At 47.2% G+C, this 22,570-nt stretch overlaps 2 protein-coding genes and 1 non-coding gene across 3 annotated transcripts in view; 1 reads left to right on the forward strand and 2 right to left on the reverse strand.

Moving 5' to 3' along the window:
• VAC14 (VAC14 component of PIKFYVE complex) overlaps positions 1-9,772 on the reverse strand; it is a 99,246-nt gene extending 89,474 nt beyond the window's left edge. Inside the window, exon 1 of the mRNA XM_032853988.1 lies at positions 9,372-9,772. Coding sequence (XP_032709879.1) covers positions 9,372-9,475 — 104 coding nt within the window. The 5' untranslated portion in view covers positions 9,476-9,772. The remainder of the gene's footprint in view (positions 1-9,371) is intronic.
• On the forward strand, positions 335-405 carry TRNAG-GCC. The gene has a single exon. It is a non-coding gene; the product is annotated as a tRNA-Gly (tRNA).
• Positions 9,773-14,098: 4,326 nt separating the features above from the next.
• HYDIN (HYDIN axonemal central pair apparatus protein) overlaps positions 14,099-22,570 on the reverse strand; it is a 335,705-nt gene continuing 327,233 nt past the window's right edge. The window contains exons 85-86 of the mRNA XM_032853995.1: positions 16,857-17,081; positions 14,099-15,153 (exon numbers count right to left, since the gene is read on the reverse strand). Of these exons, the coding sequence (XP_032709886.1) occupies positions 14,671-15,153; positions 16,857-17,081 (708 nt within the window). The 3' untranslated portion in view covers positions 14,099-14,670. The remainder of the gene's footprint in view (positions 15,154-16,856; positions 17,082-22,570) is intronic.

Genomic DNA, 22,570 nt, shown 5'->3' on the forward strand with positions numbered 1-22,570 from the left:
CTCGGCACACGGTGGGCATGGAACGGGGATCCACACATGCGAGGGGCACAAAGTCATCTGAAATCTCCATGTGCTTTTGGCTACTGAGGAGGGACCCCAGCTCTGGTTTCTGTTCTGATGTCTGAAGGCAAAGCAACTTCTCTCTCCCTCTCTTTCTTACACACACACCGTCTGCCTCCTTTCTTCAGCTCTGGAGCCAAAGCTATCTGTTCCTGCAGCTGTGCTGATGTGGCCGCACCAGAGCCTGGCCTTATAGTCCATGAATCAGCAGAGCTATAAGGAGGCTCAGGGCGGGGGTTAAAGGGAGGTGCTCACACAGCTGCTCACAGCTGGAGCATTGGTGGTTCAGTGGTAGAATTCTCGCCTGCCACGCGGGAGGCCCGGGTTCGATTCCCGGCCAATGCAAACAGCAGAATTTTTTTTTTTTTTTTTTTTTTTTTAATCCCAGAAGACTGGATTTGAGAGGTCACACTGCCTAAAGAATATGCGACTACAGTCTGAGAACTGAGAAGGACTTATTTCTAGCTGAGTTTTAAATATCTTTGATGAAAAATACTCAGTGTCTTAGACTCCGCAAACATCTAGAACCCATGCCTCCCTGTTCTCGAGGAGGCCAGGATATGGGGATCACCAAAGCCAATGAAAGCAGCTGTGCCTCCCGCTCCTGCCAGAGAGGCTGCCTGGGAACTCTGGGTGCTGAGAGCCCGCCTGAGGAAGCCAGGCCGTGCTTGTGCTCAGGACGAGTTCGAGCAGCACCCAGAGCGGGACTGAGCACATCCATGAGGCTTCAGCAGGGCACCCGCCAGAGAGCCAGCCATGCCAGCGGCAGGTGCCACCCCGGAACCGTGGCCGCGCCTGTCTGCCTGCTTCAGGCCACAAAGGTCCCTGAGCACCTGGCAAGGGCACTCTTCCCTCTCTTGGAGCAGCATACGGATGTGTTCCCTGGCACGAGGGGCTCTCTGCTGGGGTAAGGTTGGGAAGGAAACTAGGCGGCACACAGGAATGCAAAGCAGAGACAGAATGATCCGGTGAGAAGCCTGTGAGGCGAGAAGGGCCGGCAAGAGGGAGCAGGCCTGCCATCTGGTGGGGAGGGATCGGGCATGGCTTCGCAAGGGTCATGAGAGAGGCTCTGAAGAATGAGTAGTGTTTGTTCTGGAACTGTTCAGGACCAAGAAGCCCAGACAGAGGAACAGTGTGAACGCTGGCTCAGAGGAAGGAGGGGGGCATCCGGTTTGGCAGAGTGAAGGACACAGGTGGAGAAGAAATGGGTGACAGGGCCGGTGAAGCTGCTCCCGGGCTTGCGCATGGCAAAGGAACAGGCATTTACGTCTGGTGGCAGGGAGGAGCCACGGAAGGTAAGAGCGATCTGCAGCGGAGGGTGGTGAGGGTCCGAATGGTGTCGGGGAGCTCTGAGAAGTCCGAAGGCCTCAGAGACCGCATGGTGCGGGTGTGAGGAATGGGGCTCTAATGCTGGGGCGACAGCCAGCGAGCACCAGGGTCTCCCGATGGCAGGGGATGGGCAAGCAGGAGGCTGGTTTGTATTTAGCAACCCCTCCCCCACCCCCCTGCCTCGGAAGCCCAGGAGCACTTCTCATTTGCTCGACGCCAACACCATCGGCCTCCCCACCCGAATCCTTCCAGGGCTCAACACAGGGCACCTCAGGCCACCGCAAAAGTAGTGACTCGTTTATGTCTGGAGGCCCCAGAACCCCGCACACTAGGGAATATGTTGAAGAACACAAGAAAATGATTCCCCGGGAAGGGGAAGCCATCAGAACACGCGCTCACCAATGCCAGCAGCCTGGAGAACACTGGGGCTGGCTCGGTGGGCCAGGCCCTGGGGCTCCAGTGGGAAAAGCTGTCTCACAAGTCACGGCCATACTCTTTGCCTGGCCCTGAGCACTGGGCTGACCTCACTCGTCTTCCTGCCCTGTGTAACCATCCACTCTAGACAGAGCCGCCTTTGCCCTGTAAACCTGGGCCCTGCTCCCTCTGGCCCTAGGGCCCCACTCCCTGGGAAAGCTCCTGCTCCACATCCCACCCAGCCTTCAAAGCCTACGAATTTCACCCCCCTCCCCGCCCCCGCTTCTCCAGAACATCCCAGGAAGGGGTCACTCCTCCTCTGAATTCAGAAGGAGTCAGTGACCCTCTCATTCTCTTCCCAGCAACACACTGGTGAATGCCACTGTCACTCTCAGGTGTGTATTTCTGTCTCCATAGTCCCTTGACTGAAGTCCCTGAAGACGGACTGGAGCCCCTGCATCTCTCATGCCACCCCTCTCGGGGTCTTGTGCTATGTACACAGGATGTGCGGAACAGCCGGTGCAGCCTGGGGACTGGGCTGAGGGGCCAGCAGCACTGCAGGACACCGCGAGCTGTGGGGCAAACACGGCCAGAGCCCCACGTTGCCATACAGGCGACACGGGGCGGCCTAACTCTTCTAACCCTACCTGGTTGGCTTAACCACATCGTATCTGAGGGTCCTCAGCCCCAAGCGTTAGGATTCAACTTAGGAGGAGCAAAGGGCACCATTACTGGCTCCCCAAAGGCACATCATGAAGAGCCCAGGTTACCTGAGCTGTGGCTGGGAAAGATGCAGAAGCCACGGTGCGCTCCGGAGGCCCGCTTCGAAGAGGGCTCTGAGCCCTCTGTCCAAACAGGTGCTCCAAAACAGGCCCAGCGACAAGACTCGCCTTTCCAGGCAAGACTCGCCTTTCCACTTCGCAGGAGCGTGTGGAGAGAAAAACGCACTACAAAGGGAGGCAGAGTTAAGTGAAGTTGAAACTCTAGGCAGTGCGGCTGCAGGCCGAGCCTCTCTTCAAAAGACCGCATTGTTTCCTCTTTCATCCACGGCTGCAAGCCACAGGCGGGGATCTGAAGCCGCACTAGTTTTGAAGTGAGTATCTGGCCTAGAAACTCGCACGATCACAAATCCCTGGGACCCTCCTGGTCATAAAGGTCACAGGCTCTACTGTCCTGTGTGCTGGGGAAGAGGGGCTGAGGAGGTGTCCTTAGAGGCTGCCCTGAGCCTCCACTCTCGCAGTCAGAGGTGTCGCCAGCCGGCAGGAACACCCATCCCTCACAAGACACAAACCCAGAGTGGCAACTCCAAGCTCATGACACGGCCCCCAACAACGCGTGGTGCCACACCGATGCCCCCCCTCCTCAATAGAAGGAACCCCTGACAGGGGAGGACACATTCAGAAATTGTCATCAGAAGAAACCCAGGGCCATCGTCTCAGCAACACAACCACAGCCCCATGCTGGACCCACCTGGCCTGTGCAACACAGCGGTGACAATCGTGGCCTGCACGAGGACAGGTGGTGGACACCTTCCCAGGGACACTCTACACTGAGGACTTCTGTTCCCCCGTGGAAACACCTCCTTCTGCTCTGAATACTGCCTCATCCTGCAGAGGTGAGCCGGCCTCGGGGAAACCGAGTCCCCTTGCCCAGGCTCACAGAGGATCAGAACCCGTGAGCCCCGTCAAAGCCTAAGCCCCTGCAGCTGTACACCAGGTCCTCTCGCCCGTCTTCTGAAACCAAAGCTGCACAGCGAACGCACTCAGTGACAGAGCGAACTCTCCTCATGGAGAATGGAGGCCCCAAGCAAAACGCAGCGTTCTCCACACATTGCCCCATCCTGTTCAGCGCTCAGACATCCCTGAAGCATCCCTCCACCACACACAGGGAGTACAGATGACATGCGCCCTGGGGATGCTCTGAATCGATCTCCAGCCGGACTCCTACTGGGAAGGCAGGAAATAAGTAACCACTTGCTGAGCACTTCCTAGCTGCGGGGTGATAAATGCTGGATGCCTTACCCATGTTATCCAATCTAAACTTTAAAACACACCCTTGGGTTAAGTACTAGAACACCTATTCTACAGATGGGAGGAACTGAGACTCAGAGATATTAAGAAACTCACAAGGTCCCGGGGTGCCTGGGTGGCTCAGTGGGTTAAAGCCTCTGCCTTTGGCTCAGGTCATGATTCCAGGGTCCTGGGATCAAGCCCTGAATCGGGCTCTCTGCTCAGCAGGGAGCCTGCTTCCTCCTCTCTCTCTCTCTGCCTGCCTCTCTGCTACTTGTGATCTCTGTCAAATAAATAAATAAAATCTTAAAAAAAAAAAAAAAGGAACAAGGTCACGCAACTTATAGATGACAGGTGCAGAAATTAACCTAGGTTTTCCTGACTCCAAGGTCTAAAGTTGTTCCGGCTACGCTACACACCCTCCATCCTCAAACATCCCAGCCGCTGCTCGTCGGGTGCCTACCAGCTGCCAGGCACTTGACGTTTCTCATGTCATCGAATCCTAAAGCCCTTTTCATCTGGTGATGTCCAAATGCCCCAGCCAGGTCACTGGTCACTGCACTTACGTTCCTGTGTCTTCAGAGGAGATGTCCTTGGCTATAAGGTGGGGGCACACATTACAACGACCTCACAGTTTCTAGAGAATAAGAGAAGGCATGGAATGCGCTCTGTGTTGCACACGCTCCCGGAGCAGCGTTAGTGCAAGTCAGAATCCGAGAGACAGACTGTGATCTTGCACACACCACACAAGGTCACATTCACTCCCTAAATGTGGACTGAGAAGCTGCCATGCTCCTGGCCCCAAAAAAGGAGAGGAAGAGAAATCCAGAGTTGTGTTTATTCTCGTGTTGTGAAGCTCTCAGTGTGGCCTTGGGGCTGCTGCCTTTTCTCATCTTGCCAAGTTCACGTACCTCTCGCGCTTCTCTGTATCACGGGCTGTGTTCAGATGACATATCTGGGCAGCAACTTCCCAGAGACAATCTCGGTAAACATGTCCATCTCCTTGGCTGAGTATTTAAGTAATTTGGTTTCCACTTGCTCACTAGTCTCCACTAAGTGAACGTGGAAAGTGGAATGTTTGCCTCTGAGCAAGGACCAAAGACCTTCTGAAAAGGCCCCAGAGTTAACGGACAAAATACAACAAGCTTCCACTGGCTGGAATCAGCGGAAAGACCATAAAGGAGAACCAAGTTCGAGACAGCAGCTGTTTGAATCTCAGGTGACAATAACTGTGACCACTTAATGAGTGCTTCCCTCACTGCAATAAAACACTATTCTTAGTTTTTTTAAATTGCTGTAATTCACATACCATAAATTCACTCTTTTAGTGCGTGTGGTCCAGTGGTTTTTTTTGTGTGTGCCCATTAGCAGTCACTCCCCATATTCCCCAAATCCCCTCCCCTAAGCCCTAGGCAACCACTACTCTACTTTCTCTCTCTGAATTTGCCTATTCTAGATAATTCACAGAAGTGAAATTTTCATATAAATGAAACTCATGGCCCTTTGTGACTGGCTCCTTTCACTTAGCCTAATGTTTTCAAGGTGCATTTGTATTTAAGATGAGAAGACTGAGGCACAGAGGAATGAAACCAGAGGTCGCAGACTCACATGCTGATAGGCACCAAGCAGGAGATACAAGGGAGGAAAGGTTGTGGTGAATGTGCCATTACAAGAAGCAAACTGGGGAGGCCATGCTCCAGCCAGAAGGGAGGCCCCTAGGTCCCCCTTATCTGCTATGTGGGATGGTGAGCTCCACAGAGACACACTTCCCATTTCTTAAGAGAAGCCAGAAACCTGAGCTTCACTGTGAAATTTATCAATTAAAATACCTTGCAGTTCAGACCAACTCAAACCGGTTTATAAGCAGGACACAGCCCCTAGCTATGGGTCTGTAACCCATGGACTGAGCAATCTACTGCTGATTCCATCCAGCGACCCATGCCTGCCTTAAGCCACTGGTGATAAACAGTGTCTCCTTGCAACAGCGGTGGCAGGAGTGGGGGGGCAGGGGCGGCGGGGGGGCTCCAGGGCCAGGTCAAACTCAACAGTTAACCTTTATCTGATCACCCAGTGCCAAGGATCCCTGCCTCCTCTCTGGGAGGCAAAGGACGCATTATCCCACGACCCACCCCCCCTGGGCTTCGGTGTTCTCAGGGGCATGGCCTGGGCCCCTACATTTGCTGGCTTTTGGAACTCAAAGTTCAGGAACACTAGAGACTCAGCACTGAGTCCATCCCTGGTTACCATGAAGGGCGCCGTCTCTCTGAGCCTGAGGTGGGGGGGCCACTCTGAGCCGCCCCCTCAGCGAGCATCCCCTACAGTTCTCCAAGTGCCTGTTGGCATTTCTCCCCACACACTACTCTCTCCTGGAGAGCACAGCCTGGCCAGGGTCTTACCAACCTTTTCATCAGGACTGATCCATGACTATATCCCCTGAAACTGAGAGCCCACCAAACCTGAAACAGACATTCTAAAATCCTAGCCCAAGAGCCTTATTCTTTAGCAAACTGTGTGGGCATGTTGGTGGGAGGCTGTGGAGGGAAAAGCTCTCCAGGACTGCACACAGCAGGCTCATACATTTAGCGATCAGATCTTCGGTCATGAACCCAGCCTGCTCTTGAGATTTTGGAGTTCAAGGTTCTATTGAGCTACGCATTCACATCTCTACATTTTTAGTGTCTGAGAGTCCTGTCATCAAGAAAAAAGCGCCCTCCTCTTACTACGAATTTTAATCCTTCATTGGAAAAACATATGCAGCACTGGCTCTGTCCAACTGAGCAGATGTTTCTGGAAAACCAAAAATGGCAGTTAAAACAACCATGGAAATGCTCAAGTATGAAACTTCCTTTATTCAATATATGTGCTCTTCTTGGTAGGGAAAACCATTCACTGCAGTGGGGAAGCTTTTTGAGACAGATGAACCTGGGTTTTTAATCCAGGTTCTAGTTGAGAGACCTTGGGAAGAGTACTTAACCTCCAAGATCTTCTGTCTCTTCGTCTGTGAAATGCCATCACCTAGATTGTATATTGAAGCCATGCAAAATAAAGAGATGAGGGGTGTGCAATGACCAAATGAAGGGAGGCTTCCTTACCCTCCTTTCCCCAAATCAGGCAGATAGCGCTTCACGCAAGATCACTTTTTTGTTTTTAAAACGATTAGGGTTATGGATTGAATTGTGTCCCAACAATGTGCATGTTGAAGCTCTAAACCCCACTGTGACTGTATTTGGAGACAGGGTCTACAAGTGTAGGAAGAAATTATGGTTAAATGAGGTCACTAGGCTGTAGTCCTGATCCAACAGGATTAGTGTCCTCCTCAGCAGAGATGCCAGAAAGCTCTTTGGTGAAGCAGAGATAAGTCACCATCTATCCCTAAGCAATTTGTGATACATATATCGGGGAAAATACCTAAGGGGCACTCCTCATTCCAAATACGGCAAAAGAAGGCTAGAAACAGATCAGAGCCCTCTACACCAGTGCTTCTCAGACTTTAATGTATAAACAAATCACCCACGGATCTTATCAAAATGCAGATTCTGATCCAGAGGTCTGGGGCGAGGTTGGAGAATCTCTTTCTAACAAGCTCCCAGGTGATCCTGACCCTGCCGGTGTGTGGGCCACTCTTGGGTAGCAAAGTCCTTAGAATGCAATGTTACTTCCGCACCAAAAATGTACTGTCATTCACTCATCAAGACACCAACCATCAAATGCTGTGTCAAGTGCTGAAGATAAATAAAACAGGGTCTCTGCGCTTAAGAAGGAGTCCATAGTCTAGTTAAGTCCCTAGGTTTCTCTGAATTCCACAAATCAAGGGCAATGTCGAACACAAAAAGAACCCCCTTAAAGACAAAACCCTAATGGCAGAGCCCACAGAGTAAGAGCACTTAATGCGCTATGCTTGCGGCAACAGTAATGCTCAGATGAATACCTCAGTCAAGGACTCAACAGATAATTCAAGCTATGAGGAAAATCAGACATTCCTGAGAACAGACTGGGTGACGGCCAAAATCGGGTGTCAGTGTAGCTTCAAAGCCAATAAAACCCATGGACGTGGAGCCATGTCGACACATCAGCTCTGTGTCTCCTACTCAGTACAGTGATCCTCTTCTTTAAGACTCACTAGCATTAGTAAGAGCCAGGGCATAAACAAGTAGAAGTACGGAAACACAGCAGACCAGAAAGCGGTGCTTCATGAGAGAAGCAGCTAGGTGGTTTGGGACTTACCGAATGTTAGTGCTGAATGAGAGGGTCCTCTTAACACAATCCAAACCCCTTAGGTGAGGAGGAAAGGAAAACCCAGAGCAGTTAAGGCAGTGGTTCTCACCTGGGGTGATATCTACACTCCCAGGAGACATCTGGAGACATTGGAGACATTTGTGGTTGTTAGAACTGACGGAGAGCTATTGGTATCTACTGGGTAGAGATGAGAGATGCTGCTAAAAATCCTACAGTGCACAGGACAGCCCACCACAACCAAGACTCATCTGTCCCAAAAATATTAATTGTGCTGAGGTTAAGAAACCCTGAGTGAAGCAATCTGCCCAAGGTCAAAGAATGAGTATCATAACATGGATTAGATTGGAGCTGTCCAACATTCTGCAGCAACAGAAAGGTTCTAAGACCTCTACTGCCCATTATGGTAGCCACAGCCACACATGGCTACCAAACATTTGAAATATGGGTAACTGGATTTGAAATTTTTATGTTATCTTTAGTAACTTCTGTGTAAAAAACCACGCAGGGCCAGTGGCTATCCTACTGGCAGGACGACCATCTATGTGTTCTGACTCCCAGTCTGGCATTCTTTCAAGTTTCACAGCTTGATTCTCTCCGCTCTTCTGAAATCATCCACCCACCTGATTTTATCACAAAGATTTGACTGGGGGAAAAAATACAAATGTAAACGAATAGCAGAAAATCTTAAGGAAACATTCCTAGTTTAACACCTTGTTTTGTACATTGGGGAATAAAGGAAAATGTCAGGTCATGGTTACACATACATGTAGTAAGACTGTAGAAGTAAGAAAGGTCAAATTACTCCTTCCAACTGCAGGGAAGGGTGATATGGCAGGGATATAATGAACAGTCCTCTGAGTCTTGAGATTTCGGACCTGATTTCTCCACTTGGTCACCCAACACAGTCCCTTTCACTTCTCAGAAACTGGGTAAGAAAGGAGGCAGGTCAACATCATTAGCATATGCTCATGCTTCTCACCTCCATCCCATCACAGAGACCTCTCTCTGATTTGCAGGTTTTGATGGCTTCCACACGCAAGACGAGCCGTGTGCCAGGCACTGTGCTATAGCACTACACATACGCTTTGTCGCTTTAAGCACGGCAATCCTCTGGGGGCACCAGGCGGTTAGAGAACTTGGCCCAAGTCATACAGCCCGTCAAAGGCAAAGCTAGGTCTCCTAATCACCTGCACTGCGCTAAGGGCCTAAAACTGGCTGGAAAGGCGTGAAGAGTCCCCCCCCCCGTAGAGCAGGAGCCCTGCACAGCCAGGGCGGGGTCCTGGCTCTGCTCCCCACGCCCAAACCCGTTTGACGGCGGCTTACTTCTCGATCTCTAGCGCTGCCACCTTCCGCTTTTCGTAGAGCTTGTCATTGAGGGCGCGCACGATGTTGGGCGTGAGCGGCGCAAAGTCTTTCTCCGGGTTCATGGTGGCAGCTCCGGGCGCTCCCCGGAGCCCCGCGACTCCTCAGCCCGCGGCTGCCCGGGCGGCGCCGGGGCCGGGGGAGTCTGCGGCTCCGCGCTGCCTCCGGCGCCAGCTCATGGACCACGCCGCCTTGGGCCTGCCTGTCTCGCTCCGCCGCCTCGCGCCGTCTCGGAACCCCGGGTTTGGACCCCGCCCCCGCGCACCTGTTCCAGGCCGCCTAACGGCTCACGCGACCCGCTCCCGCCCGGCACCGGCAGTGCTCAAGGGGCAGCGGCCATGTTACACGGATCATGTGACTCTGCAGCCGCTTCCGCCTTCCGCTTCGAGGACCGTCCCCTCGTCAGCCACGCCCCCGCACGCAGGCTGCAGGTGGGTTGTCCACGCCCCCATAAGGGTCCGCCTCCTCCCCTCACGCTCGCGCGTGGTTCCAGATGGTGCGTGCGGGGCGCGTGGCCGGCACTCAAGTACCTGCATGTGGTTGGCAAGGCGCGTGGTGGGCTTCTGTGTACGTTTAGGAGCACGGAGGGTTTCATGGAGCCTGACGCATGTAGCTTAGCTTGCTAAGTACTCAGTGAACCCACTCGTTCATTTACTATTTAGTCACCAGTTTCGCATGTGGCAGTGTTTCCCCAATTGGAGTAATAACGTCGTTAGTTTCGCCATATTCTAGCCACTTGTACTATAAAAAAAAATTTATCTCAAACCAATTTACTTTCGAAAATCTTAAATTCTTACTTTAGTCTTATGTCATAAAATCATGGCTGTGAATAGTTAGTTAGGTATGTTTTAAAAACATTAAAATAAATTCTCAATTAAAAACAGTACTACCTACTACCTAAAAATCCCAGGTACCAACAGTGGCTGTCACCCCACCATTTGGGACTCAGGAGAGTGTGTTTATTGTGCTTGGATACCTTAGAGGGTTGGGGTTTTTTTTGTTTTGTTTTATTTTTATGTGGCATAATCTTTAAAAGCACTGTATGGATGTATTGTGGCTAATAGGGAGAGGCATCAGACAGAGTTCCTTATTGTAAGCTTCCATAGCGGACAGGGATCTTAGGACAAGGGCTAGATCACAGTGGAGCCCAGAGAGTATTAAATATGAGCATAATACACGACTACTTTTTCTAATGAGTGGAAAGTATGCATGTGAATCTGATAACGAAGTTGAAAATAGACTCTTATCCTCAATCCATAGATCAGAATCTATGGGACACAAGTGAAGGGGTGTGGTAGGCAGAATTCCAGTATGGCCCCCAAGATTTCCACCCCTTTGGGTACATACCCTGTGTAATCCCCTCCTCTTGAGTGTGAATAAGACTTGTAAATACGGTGGACTGTCACTCTAACAATTACGTTATATAGCAGAAGGGAACTTGTAGATGTAATTAAAGTCCCTAATCAGTTGACTTTAGTTAATAAAAAGGGAGATTATCCTGGGTGGGTCCAACCTAATCAGAGGAGGCCTTAAAAGTAGTCAGGAGGCATTTGAAGCAGGAGAGAGATTCTCCTGCTGACCTTGAAGAGTAAACAGTAACAAAAGTGAACCATCCATGATGGGCCACATGTTAAAGACCTTAGAATGGCCGCTAGTCGCCCAAAGTGATCTCCTGAGGGTTGTCCGTTGCCAAGAAAATGGGGATTTTAAGTATATGGCTGCAAGGAAGAGAATTTTGTCAACACACCAAGAGAACTCAGAAGTGGATCTTTTCCTCGTTGAGCTTTCAGGTGAAGATGCAGCTGGCTGGTGTCTTGATTTCAGTCTGTGAGACTCTGAGCCAAGAACCCAGGTGAGTCCATTCCGGACTTCTGACCCATGAACACTGCGAGATAAGAAACTTGTGTTGTTTTAAGCTGCTGCTTTTGTGGGAATCTGTTATGCAGCCATAGAGACAAGTACAAAAAGCTAACCCAAAATTCAGTAAGTCATGGAGGAATTGTTTCTAGAAAAATCTGTTGAAAAAGTGCTTTCCCTTATCAGTCGGGGTTTCACAGCTTTGAAAACCTTTGCCAGCACAATCCAATGAATGGAGGGGGGTGGATCACCAATCTGAAACCACTCCAAATTTAGATTTGTCTCCAGAAAAAATGTTTTGCTTCATAGTTTCCTCCTCTTACCTTGACACCAGGTGGCACTGATAAGGACATTTCCAAATGTCTTCACAAAGTTTATGTCTAGGATTTTTGATGATGGCTGATGCAAAACAATGAAAAAAATTTAAATCAATGGGAATGATGTGGATCTATTTCTCTGGTGAGTATTCACGTCCACTGGACCTTTATCTAATGTAATATTTCATCTGTTTCTTTTGCTGTTTGGTTTGGCTTTTTCTTAAAGGTGAACTGAGTTTCCCAAGGGTCATAGCGAGATACAGTTTTTAATAATTGAAACAGCAATGTTTTGACCAGAAGGAACTCTTTTCTCCTGAAATCACATTGTGGAGTAGGTTGCTAAGAAACCAGTTTTTTTATTCAAAGCTCAAACCAATGCTTTATCCTACCTTTAGTTTAGAAATTCTTGGGGGGGGGGAAGTGCTTTCTTTTCTCTCATTCCATTACCTTGGAAAATGCCAACTAATTAAGGTTATTTATGTATTCCTGGATGGGCTGTGGCAATGAGAAGAAAGCCCAAGGCCACCCTTGCTTTCTCGTGTTCTCACTCCTCTAACCCTGGTGGCCAGCTCTGGCCAGGCTGGCCACACTCAGACACTTCTAGGCTAGCAAGTCTGCTTTGCTGAGAATGGATCTTTTTCAAGGTAATTTCCATTATCTTGTATCAGAATGTTCATTTTCACTAAGCTTCTCCCCCAGCACTCTCTTGAGTTCCTTGGCCATTCCAGGTTTGCCAAAATGAAGCAGTTCTGTTACTGTCTTTTTTGAGGCAGAGGAAGTATGAGCAGGACCTCCAGGGAGGAGATGTATCACATCTCAAGTCTTCCTGGAGAGGTGTTCCTGCTAGGGCAGGGTGTGAGCTGAGCTTTGGTCCCAGGGAGATGGCCTGCCTCCTCACTCCAGTCCAGGAGGCTGTGGGCTCTGGACTGAGTGGCTTGGGGAGCTGGAGGAGGGCTGAGGTAGGGAAATTGCCCCTGGCCAGCTGGCACCGCTTGGCTGGTGGTGACACTGGGAAGTGGCCATTGTCTGTAGCAATCAGTGTGTAGGGTTCTCACGGAAAGCACCAGGGCTGTGGCTTCTGGAAAGGCTTAACTTCCATAGTTGCCTTTAAGGCAGCCGCTCTCAGCTGCAGAGTACACATCATCTCCTAGAGATGCCTTAAAAGGCACATGCTGATCCAGGAGGTCTGGGGCAGCCTGAGAGGCTGCATCCCTAGCACATTCCCAGGTGGTGTTGGAGCAAGGTGGCTCTGGCTGCACAGCTGTGCTGGGCAGGGCACTCCTCGGACCGGGACCCTTGGCCTCATGGGGAACCTGGCAGAAACGCAAATTCTCAAGCCCACTAAAGCTACTAAATCAGACTCTGTGGGGATGGGGTCCAACAGCCTGTAGGTTAGCAAGCCCTCTGGGTGACTTCGATAGATAACACAACTTGAAAAGCCTTGGTTTCATCAGACTCTGGGCGTTTGCTAGTAGTAACGCGTGCTCATTGATCTCCGCATCCTCTCAGATGGCTGCTCGGTGCGATCTTTGCTCATTTAAGCATCTGGAAAATCTGTCATCTAGTGTTTGTCTTTATCCCGTTAGCAGCATCTTTGGTAGTTCTGCAGACCAGCTATTACATGTAGCTTTGCTGAGCGCAAGGTCTACTGGGCTGAGGGTTGGCGGGGAGGTATAGAAGGGTTAGAAGAATCTCCCTCCATTAAAAACAAAGCAAAATAAAAAACACACCACCCAAAGCAATAAGGGCTTCTTAAAACACAGGTTGCTGGGCCACACCCCTGGAGTTTCTGACTCTGCAGGTCTGGGTGTGCCCTGAGAATGCACATTTTTGATACATTCTAGGGGATGCTGTCACTGCCGGACCAGGGACCATTTTTCAGAACCGGTAGTTTGGAGCACTGGTCATCTCCTTTCGTGCTTTCTCCCTGTCTGTGCAGGTAGGCTACAGGGGATGCGGAGGGGGTGAGGTGGAGGCAAGGGACCCTCAGGCGTGAGTGCAGAAGCAAATCCACTCCAGGGCCAGTCCACAATCATCTTTATTTCATCAGGTGGTACCAACAGGTAAGTGGTCCTATTATTATTATTAAGTGGTTCTACTAATACATGTTCCAGGACCCAGGGCCAGAGCTTGGGCTAAGGCAGATGTCCCACGCCCTCTTGGAGGTGGAGCTTCCCCAGGGCTTTCCCTCTTAGGAAAGGCACTGTCTTAGACTTCACCCTGCACATACAAAATGGCTTCAGTTTAACCATTAACAGACTGCAGTGTGGTCCTCCCTTGGAAGTAGATTCCTGGATGCCTCCATTGCTCCCCAGACCAATTAAATCAGAACATGGGCTGGAAGGGTCTGGAGCAGAATTGGCCAATTCAGACGTGCAGGTGGGCAGGGAATCGCTGTGCTACAGACTGACTGCTAGGCACAGGGCCAGGCTTGGGAGTGGGGGACTGTGGGTTCTGCATTTCTCCAGGACCTGGCCTTCAGCAAGAACTTTCTGTGGGGAATAGATATGGGATTCCGAGATGGAGGGAGCATCCCTGGGCCCCAGCCCTACAATAATGGGCAGGTGTCATCTGTTGTCATTTTGAAAATAGTGTCTTATTTGGCTTTTATGTGAAAGCAGAGTAAAATATCCTATCAAAAGAGAGTCATGTCTAAGGGCTTTTTAAGCCATTACAGATTTTTAAAAGGCACTGTGGGGGCCCAATGTCATGCGCTAAGTGCTATCTGATAAGAGGTCACACGTGTGTGAGATCTGTGTCATCTTATTAAAAATGGAGATTATTCCTTGAGTGTTGAGGATATGATTAGAAACCAAATTCAGGGACTTGCCCTTAAAAAGTACAATATAGTTTTTTTTTTCTTTTTGTAGTTACCATGTGTAATATGAAATATATCTGTATATATTTCAGGTATATATTTGGGGTGCATATAATATGGAAATAAGTGCCCTTATATTTGAAGGAGGAGATAAATCAGTAGCTGTAGAATTCTGGCTATTTTCTCTGTTCTTTGCCGGGTAGAATAATACATACATTTGAAGGCTGGGGAGATGGCTTTCCACTGATGCAAGTGACCTTAGTTACCACTAAGGGGTGATCCCCTTCAGGTAATAAACCCATTTAACCCCTGCTTCATTGCCTTCACTAGGAGGACAAGACACAATGAGCTTGCTGGTGATGGGTGTTTTGCTGCCCGATGGGTTTCCTTCAAAGGAGACAGTGATATTGTTGATCTTCTTGGGCCGCACGGAGTCTACGGCACGAACAGAGAAGGCTGGGTTCTCCACGATGAAGGAGAAGGTGACGGTATGATAGAAAATGTTCTTGAAGGGGATGACTATGTTGTACCCGGCTCGGATCAGGAAGGGACCCTGGGGCTTCGGGAGCAGAGCCACTCCGAAGAGGGGGATGATATACTCCCCACCTATAATCGATGACAGCGTCAGGATGCCCTTGGTCTCACCCAGGTGGCTGGGCTCAAAATAGACTTCCACACTGACTTCGGTGCCTCCTTGAGCTCCTGGGGCTGCATTAATGATCTTTTCCGTGTGGAAGTCTTGACAGTCAGTCTGAAAGAGGAAGAAATGCACTTGGTTCACACAGGAGCCCAGAGGACACACGGGTGGATTGGGCCCACCTGCCTGCCTGCTCTCGGACATCAAGTAACCTATGTTTGTGTGAGGCTGGGCAGGTCATTAAAAGTTGTGCCCTTGGGTGCCTGGGTGGCTCAGTGGGTTAAAGCCTCTGCCTTCGGTTCAGGTTATGGTCTCAGGGTCCTGGGATCGAGCCCCGCATCGGGCTGCTTCCCTCTCTCTGTCTGCCTGCCTCTCTGCCTACTTGTGATCTCTCTCTCTCTCTGTGTCAAATAAATAAATAAATAAAATCTTAAAAAAAAAAGTTGTGCCCTTATAAGTCCCTTGAAGAATAGGTAATACTAATTATTACCCATTTTATTACAAAGAAATCAAGGCTAAGAGATGTTAAGTGACTTGCCCAGAGACACCAAGCTGGGTTACGGCAGTGTGGCCTCCACTGGGGCTATTCCCCGCCCCCATCTTGTTCTTCTTTTTCCCACACCCATGACAGGCGGAACACTCTGGATCCTCATGGATGTTCTCGTCAGTTAGTTTTGAGCAGAAGTGAAAGGGGTCACTTCCACACCAAGGCACTCGAATGTCAGTGCTCAGGTCCCCTTGGGATCTTTTTAACCCTCTGGTACTATGACCTGTGACATCTGAACTGGCGGTGGTCCTTCAGCCTGGATCCCCAAATGGCTGTGATGAGCAGAGCCCCTGCTGATCCTCACTGGATAGATAGCACAAATGAGGGACAAACCCTTATTGTTTTAAGCCACTGAGATATTGGGGCCGTTTGTTACTATGGCATAACCTAGCTTCTCCTGACTGGTATGATGGACCAAGAGCCCATGCCTCCTGACTGTAGCCATGGAACCCAGGGCACAAGGTGTACCTTGTAGCTCCCCTTGTTGCAAGGTATGGTCTTATGCTATTTTGTTCAAGGGGATGTGAGTGGAAGGGATATATATAGCTCCCTGCCATCCCCCCTGGGGCTGGCTGGAATGCAGACATCAGGGTAAGCCATCTTGGTCCCTGTGGACCAAACAACTCTCAACAGAGGGAAGAGCGTCAGGACCGAAGTCTGGATGCCTGATGTCATGGAGCTGCCATCCCAACCTAAACTGCTCATGTTCACACTGTTACCTCAGAGAAGAATAACTTTTACTTTGTTGTTATTTTGGGTTTCTGTTTCAGTAGTTAAAACTGGATTCCAACTTACATAATAGGTAGCATATATAAGCATTTACTATGAGCCAGGCTCTATGGAGACAGTTTCACATGCATCTTTTAAAAGCCTCAGAGCAATCCTGTGAGGTTGGGGTATTATTACCATTTCGAGAAGAGTTTAGAGAGCTTTAGTAAAGTATTTGAGGAGTAAGTGGTGAAGCCAGGGTTCAAATCCAAGGCTGTTGGATTTCACAGCCTATACTCATGACCACTAAGCACTACTGTCTTTTCTAGTGACCACTGTCATGCTGTGGGAAGCACAACTCCCACCCCTCACCCCACCCCAGCTTGTTAAGGTAGAGTCTGTAAGGAAGAACCCAGGCCTGATAGTATTTGTTTCTAGCTGGGAGTTTCCAGGCTAGATGAAAACCCTGACTCCCTCTGCACCCCCTGTATCCTCCTCCTATTATTTTTAAGCTCAGACTTCTGGCCAGGGGAGGGAAGTGGGTGGGATAGCGGCTGCTCACCCTGCAGTAGTATTCGGTCTTCTGCCGGGTGTAATTGATGAACTTGGCGAAGATGCTCTGACCACTGCCAAGAATGGCCTGGAAGTGGATGGGCTTTTCAGGCAGTGCTGGCGTGGCCTTCAGACTGAGCTCATACAGGTAGTAGCCCAAATCACCGTTGTGCAGTGTTAGTCTCCCAAAGGTTTCTCCAGCTCTCAGGGGCTGGAATTCAAATGTGAACGTGCCCTGCAAGAGAAGACAGAGGCTCCTATAAGGCCGAGAGTCCAACGCATACCTTCCCACACAGGGACCTCAGAGTAGGTTGGTGGGAGAAATGGTGCTTCACAGCAAATGCTCACACTGATCTCGAGCCCAGGGAATCTCTGTCCAAATAGCCCTTTTTCTCCTCTGTATCCTTTCTAGCTTTCCCTAGAAATACCCTAGGGGTATTTATATATCTGGAATCTCTTTGCGTCTAACAAGTATTAGATCGTCTCTTGAAAGCACACACGTATGGTAATGGCAGTGAGTGTTGCCAGCAGGAGGGCTGAAGGTCAGCAGCTCCTTCTTTGCTCTTAGCCAATCTCAGGACAGCTTCCTGGGTTCCACCTTCTTTTGGGCAAGATTTTCTCTTCCTCCTTCTACTATCACCCATGGCAAAACAAAACCAGGACCAAAGAGTATGGCTTATAATAACAAAATAAGGGAAACAACTCAAATGAGTTAGCAGTAAGAACTCAGCTAAATAAATCATAGTTTATCCACGTTGGTGGGAAAGTATGTAGCCATTAGAAAGGAAGAGGCAGAGCTATAAACATTGCCATGAAAGGTGGTGGTGTTGATACTGTAAGTCAAAGGAAGGACATTCCATAAATGTATATAAAGCATGTGCCTATTTTTGTGGAGAAGAATATGTCTATGCAGGTATAGAAAAGAGACAGCAAGGATGTGTACCAGATTGTTACCAGTAGTTTTCTTAGGCTGAAGGAAATGGGGTTTGGGGACTTTGATTTTCTCTTCCATATACTTTTGTGTAGTTAAAATCTTGTATTTATTCTGAGGTGGTATTGTTTCTTTTTAAAAAAAGAACTAGTTCTTCTCATTGACGAATAGAATAAAAAGAGGGTATCATTAAAGTTGTTGTAGCTGTTGAACGGAAAAGAATACAGTGTACAAATTCAGATGATTTTACCACAATTTAAAAAATTAGATGAGAATGGACAAAAGCATGAAAGATGTAACTTACAAATCCAGACTCAAGTAGATAAAGAAAACCTAGGTATTTTTGTAACCATTAAAGAGATTTAAGCAATAGTAAAAAAGATTTCCCTTAACAAAATTCCAGGATTGTAAAGATTTACTTGTAAGTTCTATTAGATAATCTAAGTATTCCACAAATTCACCCAAAGAAGAGAAAAAGAGGGAACCCACTTCAGATAGCATGATTTTGAGACCAAAACCCTACAAGGCTAATAGAAAAGAAAAGTGGATGCCATTCTCTGCTCCCCCAAACATACATACAAAGTGCCCAATAAAAATGTTATCCAACTGAATCCAGCAATATATAAAGAAGATAATGTTCTGTGACAAAGATGGGTTTATTCCATGAATGAAAAATTGGTTTAACATTAGAAAAACCAGTCAGTTGCCACACTGACATTAAAAGGAGAACAAAGAAAAGAGTCAAACATCTCGATACAATAAAGGCATTTGACAAAACTCTACATCCATTTATGGAGTTAAAAAAAAAGTTCTTAGAAAATTAGGAAGAGGGGGGAACATCCTTCATTTGATAAAGAGTATCTATAAGAAATCCAAAATAAACACAATAAATGGTGAAACTTTGAAAGCTTGCCCTTCAAGATTGAGAACAAGGCAAAGATGCTGTTTATTGCCTTTCTAGTCAACACTGTTCTGCATGTTCTGGGTAGCCCTCTAAGGCATGAAAAGGAAATTAAAGGAAGAAGTTTATAATGGAAGAAACAAAATTGTATTTACATACAGATGACAGGATTGTACATGTAGAAAACTTAAATCTGAGGGTTTTGAAGGGGCAGGGGGTGGGAGGTTGGGGGAACAGGTGGTGGGTATTGGAGAGGGCACGGATTGCATGGAGCCCTGGGTGTGGTGCAAAAACAATGAATACTATTACGCTGAAAATAAATTAAAAAATTTTAAAAAAGAGAAAACTTAAAAATCTATAATTGAAATTATTATTATTGATAAGTGAATTATTTAAGGAGGTTGGTTACAAAGCCAGTATACAAAAAGTTAAAAATAGACCTACCCTGTGTTCTACCAATTGCACTACTGGGTATTTACCCAAAGAATACAAAAACACTAATTCAAAGGGATATGTTCACCCTGATGTTTATTGCAGAATGATTTACAATAGCCAAATATCGAAGCAGCCGAAGTGTCCACTGATTGATAAATAGATAAAGAAGAGGTGGTATATATACCACCAACGGAATATTACTCAGCTCTCAAAAAGAATGGACTCTTGCCATTTCCAATGACATGGATGGATCTAGAGAGTATAATGCTAAGCAAAATAACTCCGTCAAAGAAAGACAAATTCCATTATTTCATGCATAGGTGGAATTTAAGAAACAAAACAAATGAGGAAAGGAAAAAAAGAGAGAGACACATCAACAAAGAGAATCTGAAGGTTACGAGAGGGGAGGTGGATAGTTGTGATGGGAGAAAGAGGTGGTGGGGATGAAGGAGAGCACTCGTGGTGACGAGCACCAGGGGACATATGGACGTATCCCTATATTGGACACCTAAAACTAATATAATGCTGTGTGTTAACTAATTGAAATTAAAATAAAAACTTTAAAAGCCAAAAAATAAAGGCAAAGTCAATACACAAAAATCATGAATATTGTTATATACTTGCAACAATAGAAAATGAAATTTTGAAAAGGTTTTACAACAATATCAAGATAAATAAAACCTAGAAATAAATCTAACAAAAGATGAATAAGGCTTCTACATAGAAAACTAAAAAAAATATTATTGAGAGAAATTAAATAAGAGGACTTAAATAAATGGAGATGTGCTCATGGATTGGAAATCTCGGGAGCATAAAGACTGGAATACTCTGTGACAGATATCCTCCAGAATGGCCCCCAGTGATCCTACCTCCTGCCACTCACACTCTTGAGTCATCCTCTCCCATGTTGGACCAGGGCTGGTCCATGTGACCCCCAGTACACGGCAGAGAGATGGCATTATCACTTCTGAGATTAAGAGGAGAAGAGTGGTTTCTGTCTTGGGGATTCTCTTCTCCTTTGCTCTCTCAGCTTCTCTTAGGTCCCTCGCTCTGGGGGAAGCAAGCTGTCATGTTGAAAGCAGCTCTGGGGAGAAGTGTACATGGTGAGGAACTGAAGCCTTGAGCCAACAGCCAGCAAGGAACGGAGGCCTTTCCAACAACCACATGAGTGAGTCTGGAAGCAGGTTACCCATCCCCAGTCAAGCCTTTTAGGTGACAACTGACTCCAACCTCATGAAGGATCCTCAACCCAAACCACCCAGCTAAGCTGCTGCTCTTGGATTCCCGAGCCTCGGAAATGGGGTAGTAATAAACTCTTGTGGTTTTAAGTTGCTAATTTTTAGGGTAACTTATTATGGACCAACAGGTAGCTAATACATTCTAAAAATAATCCAATCAAAATCCTAACAGGTTATTTAATGTTTTTGGAGGAACTTGACAAGCTAATTTTTTAAAAAAAGATTTTATTTATTTATCTGACAGACAGAGATCACAAGTAGGCAGAGAGACAGGCAGAGAGGGGGTGGGGAAGCAGGCTTCCAGCTGAGCAGAGAGCAGATGCGGGGGCTTGGGGCTCGATCCCAGGACCCTGGGATTATGACCTGAGCTGAATGCAGAGGCTTAACACACTGAGCCACCAAGGCGCCCCAAGCTGATTTATATGGAAATGCAAAGGGCCAAGAATGGCCAAGATATGCTTGAAGAACAGGAATATAAGAGATCATCAAGTCTTAATATAACACTATCAGAAGGATAGTATGATTTTAATTTAGTAATGTAGCTTCAAATTATATAGAACAAAAACATGACAGAACTACAAGACAACAACAACAAAAAAGGACTACAAGGACAAATGGACAAATCCCCATCACAGTGGTGACTTTAACATACTCTCTTAAATCTGACCAAACAAGTAGACTAAAATATCAGAGAATTAATAGCAAAATGGCAAACACATACTTTTAAAAAATATATGGAGGTTTTTTTTAAAAAAAGATCATCTATTGAGCCACAAGGCAAGTCTAAACAAATTCTAGAGGACTGAAACAATGTGGAAGATATTCCCTGACCACAAAATAATTTGAAAAACAACATGTAGAAAAATCCCCACATTTGGAAATGAAGAAACACTTCTAATAACCCATGAGTCAAAAAAGAAGTATTCAGGGCGCCTGGGTGGCTCAGTGGGTTAAGCCGCTGCCTTCGGCTCAGGTCATGATCTCAGAGTCCTGGGATCGAGCCCCGCATCGGGCTCTCTGCTCAGCAGGGAGCCTGCTTCCTCCTCTCTCTCTGCCTGCCTCTCTGCCTGCTTGTGATCTCTCTATCAAATAAATAAATAAAATCTTAAAAAAAGAAGTATTCATAATAATGAAAGTTAGAACATTTTTGAACCTAATGATAAAAAATGCTACATATAAAAATTTGTACACTGCAGCTATAGCAGCACTTAGGAGGGGGGCTTCTGGTCTAAATGTGTGTATGGGAAAATAAAGAGGACTAGAAGTAAATGCACTAAGCATTCAGCTTGGAAATTAGATAAAGCACCAGTAACACAGGAAGCAGAAGGAAGGAAATGATTAAAAGCCGAAATCAAGCAACTTAGAAAACAAACGTACAATAAAGAGTACAAATAAAACCAAAAGATGCCTTTTTGAATATAAGATATAAGACTGAGGAACCTCTAACAAAACAGATCAAGAAATAGAAGGCACAATAACCAATATTAGAAATGAGAAAAGAATAACATATAGAAGAGGTGGTAAGAGGATATTAACGATGTTGTGTCAATATTTTGAATATACAGATCAAATAGCATGTTCTTGTTACTGATTCAGGAAGGACCAGAAAATTTAAAGTTGAATAACTCATTTGAAGAACCAAGTCAGGAGCAGACAGTCTTCCCCCAAAGAAGTCACCAGGGCTCAGTGGCTTCATCTGTGAGTTGAGGAAGACATAACTTCAATCTTTCATAAATTCTTTCACGGGATCGAGACAGGAGGGAAACCCCCGATTCTTTTTCCATTGCTAGCAGAATGGATGCTCAAATTGGGCAAGAAGACAAGAAAGGAAAACTGGTCCATTCTCACTCATGAGCAAGGAGGCAGATCTCCCACACAGGCTCTTACCCAACTGAGGTCAATCTGCTTATAAAAAGGTAAATTAAGACTACAAGGCACTGTTAGTTTATCCCAAGTTTTATCAGATTGGTAAGCCGTTAAAAATGTGACAGTGCCAAAAGTTGGTCAAATCTCATTAATGACTGGAGGTTATCTCCTGATTGGCAGTTACAAGCCTACATCCCCTACAACCCTGTGATTCTCCTGCTAGGTGCACAACTGTGGACAGACACACACTGTGTGTGGTGAGGTTTGCGGCAGCATTTTTAATGATAGCCAAATGCTAAAACCAACACACGTGTCTGGCCGCAGTAGAATGGATATCTAAATTGTGGTATGGT

This window comes from Lontra canadensis, unplaced genomic scaffold (genome assembly GCF_010015895.1).
Source record: "Lontra canadensis isolate GAN:19392208 unplaced genomic scaffold, GSC_riverotter_1.0 scaffold8, whole genome shotgun sequence".
Lineage (NCBI taxonomy): Eukaryota > Metazoa > Chordata > Mammalia > Carnivora > Mustelidae > Lontra > Lontra canadensis.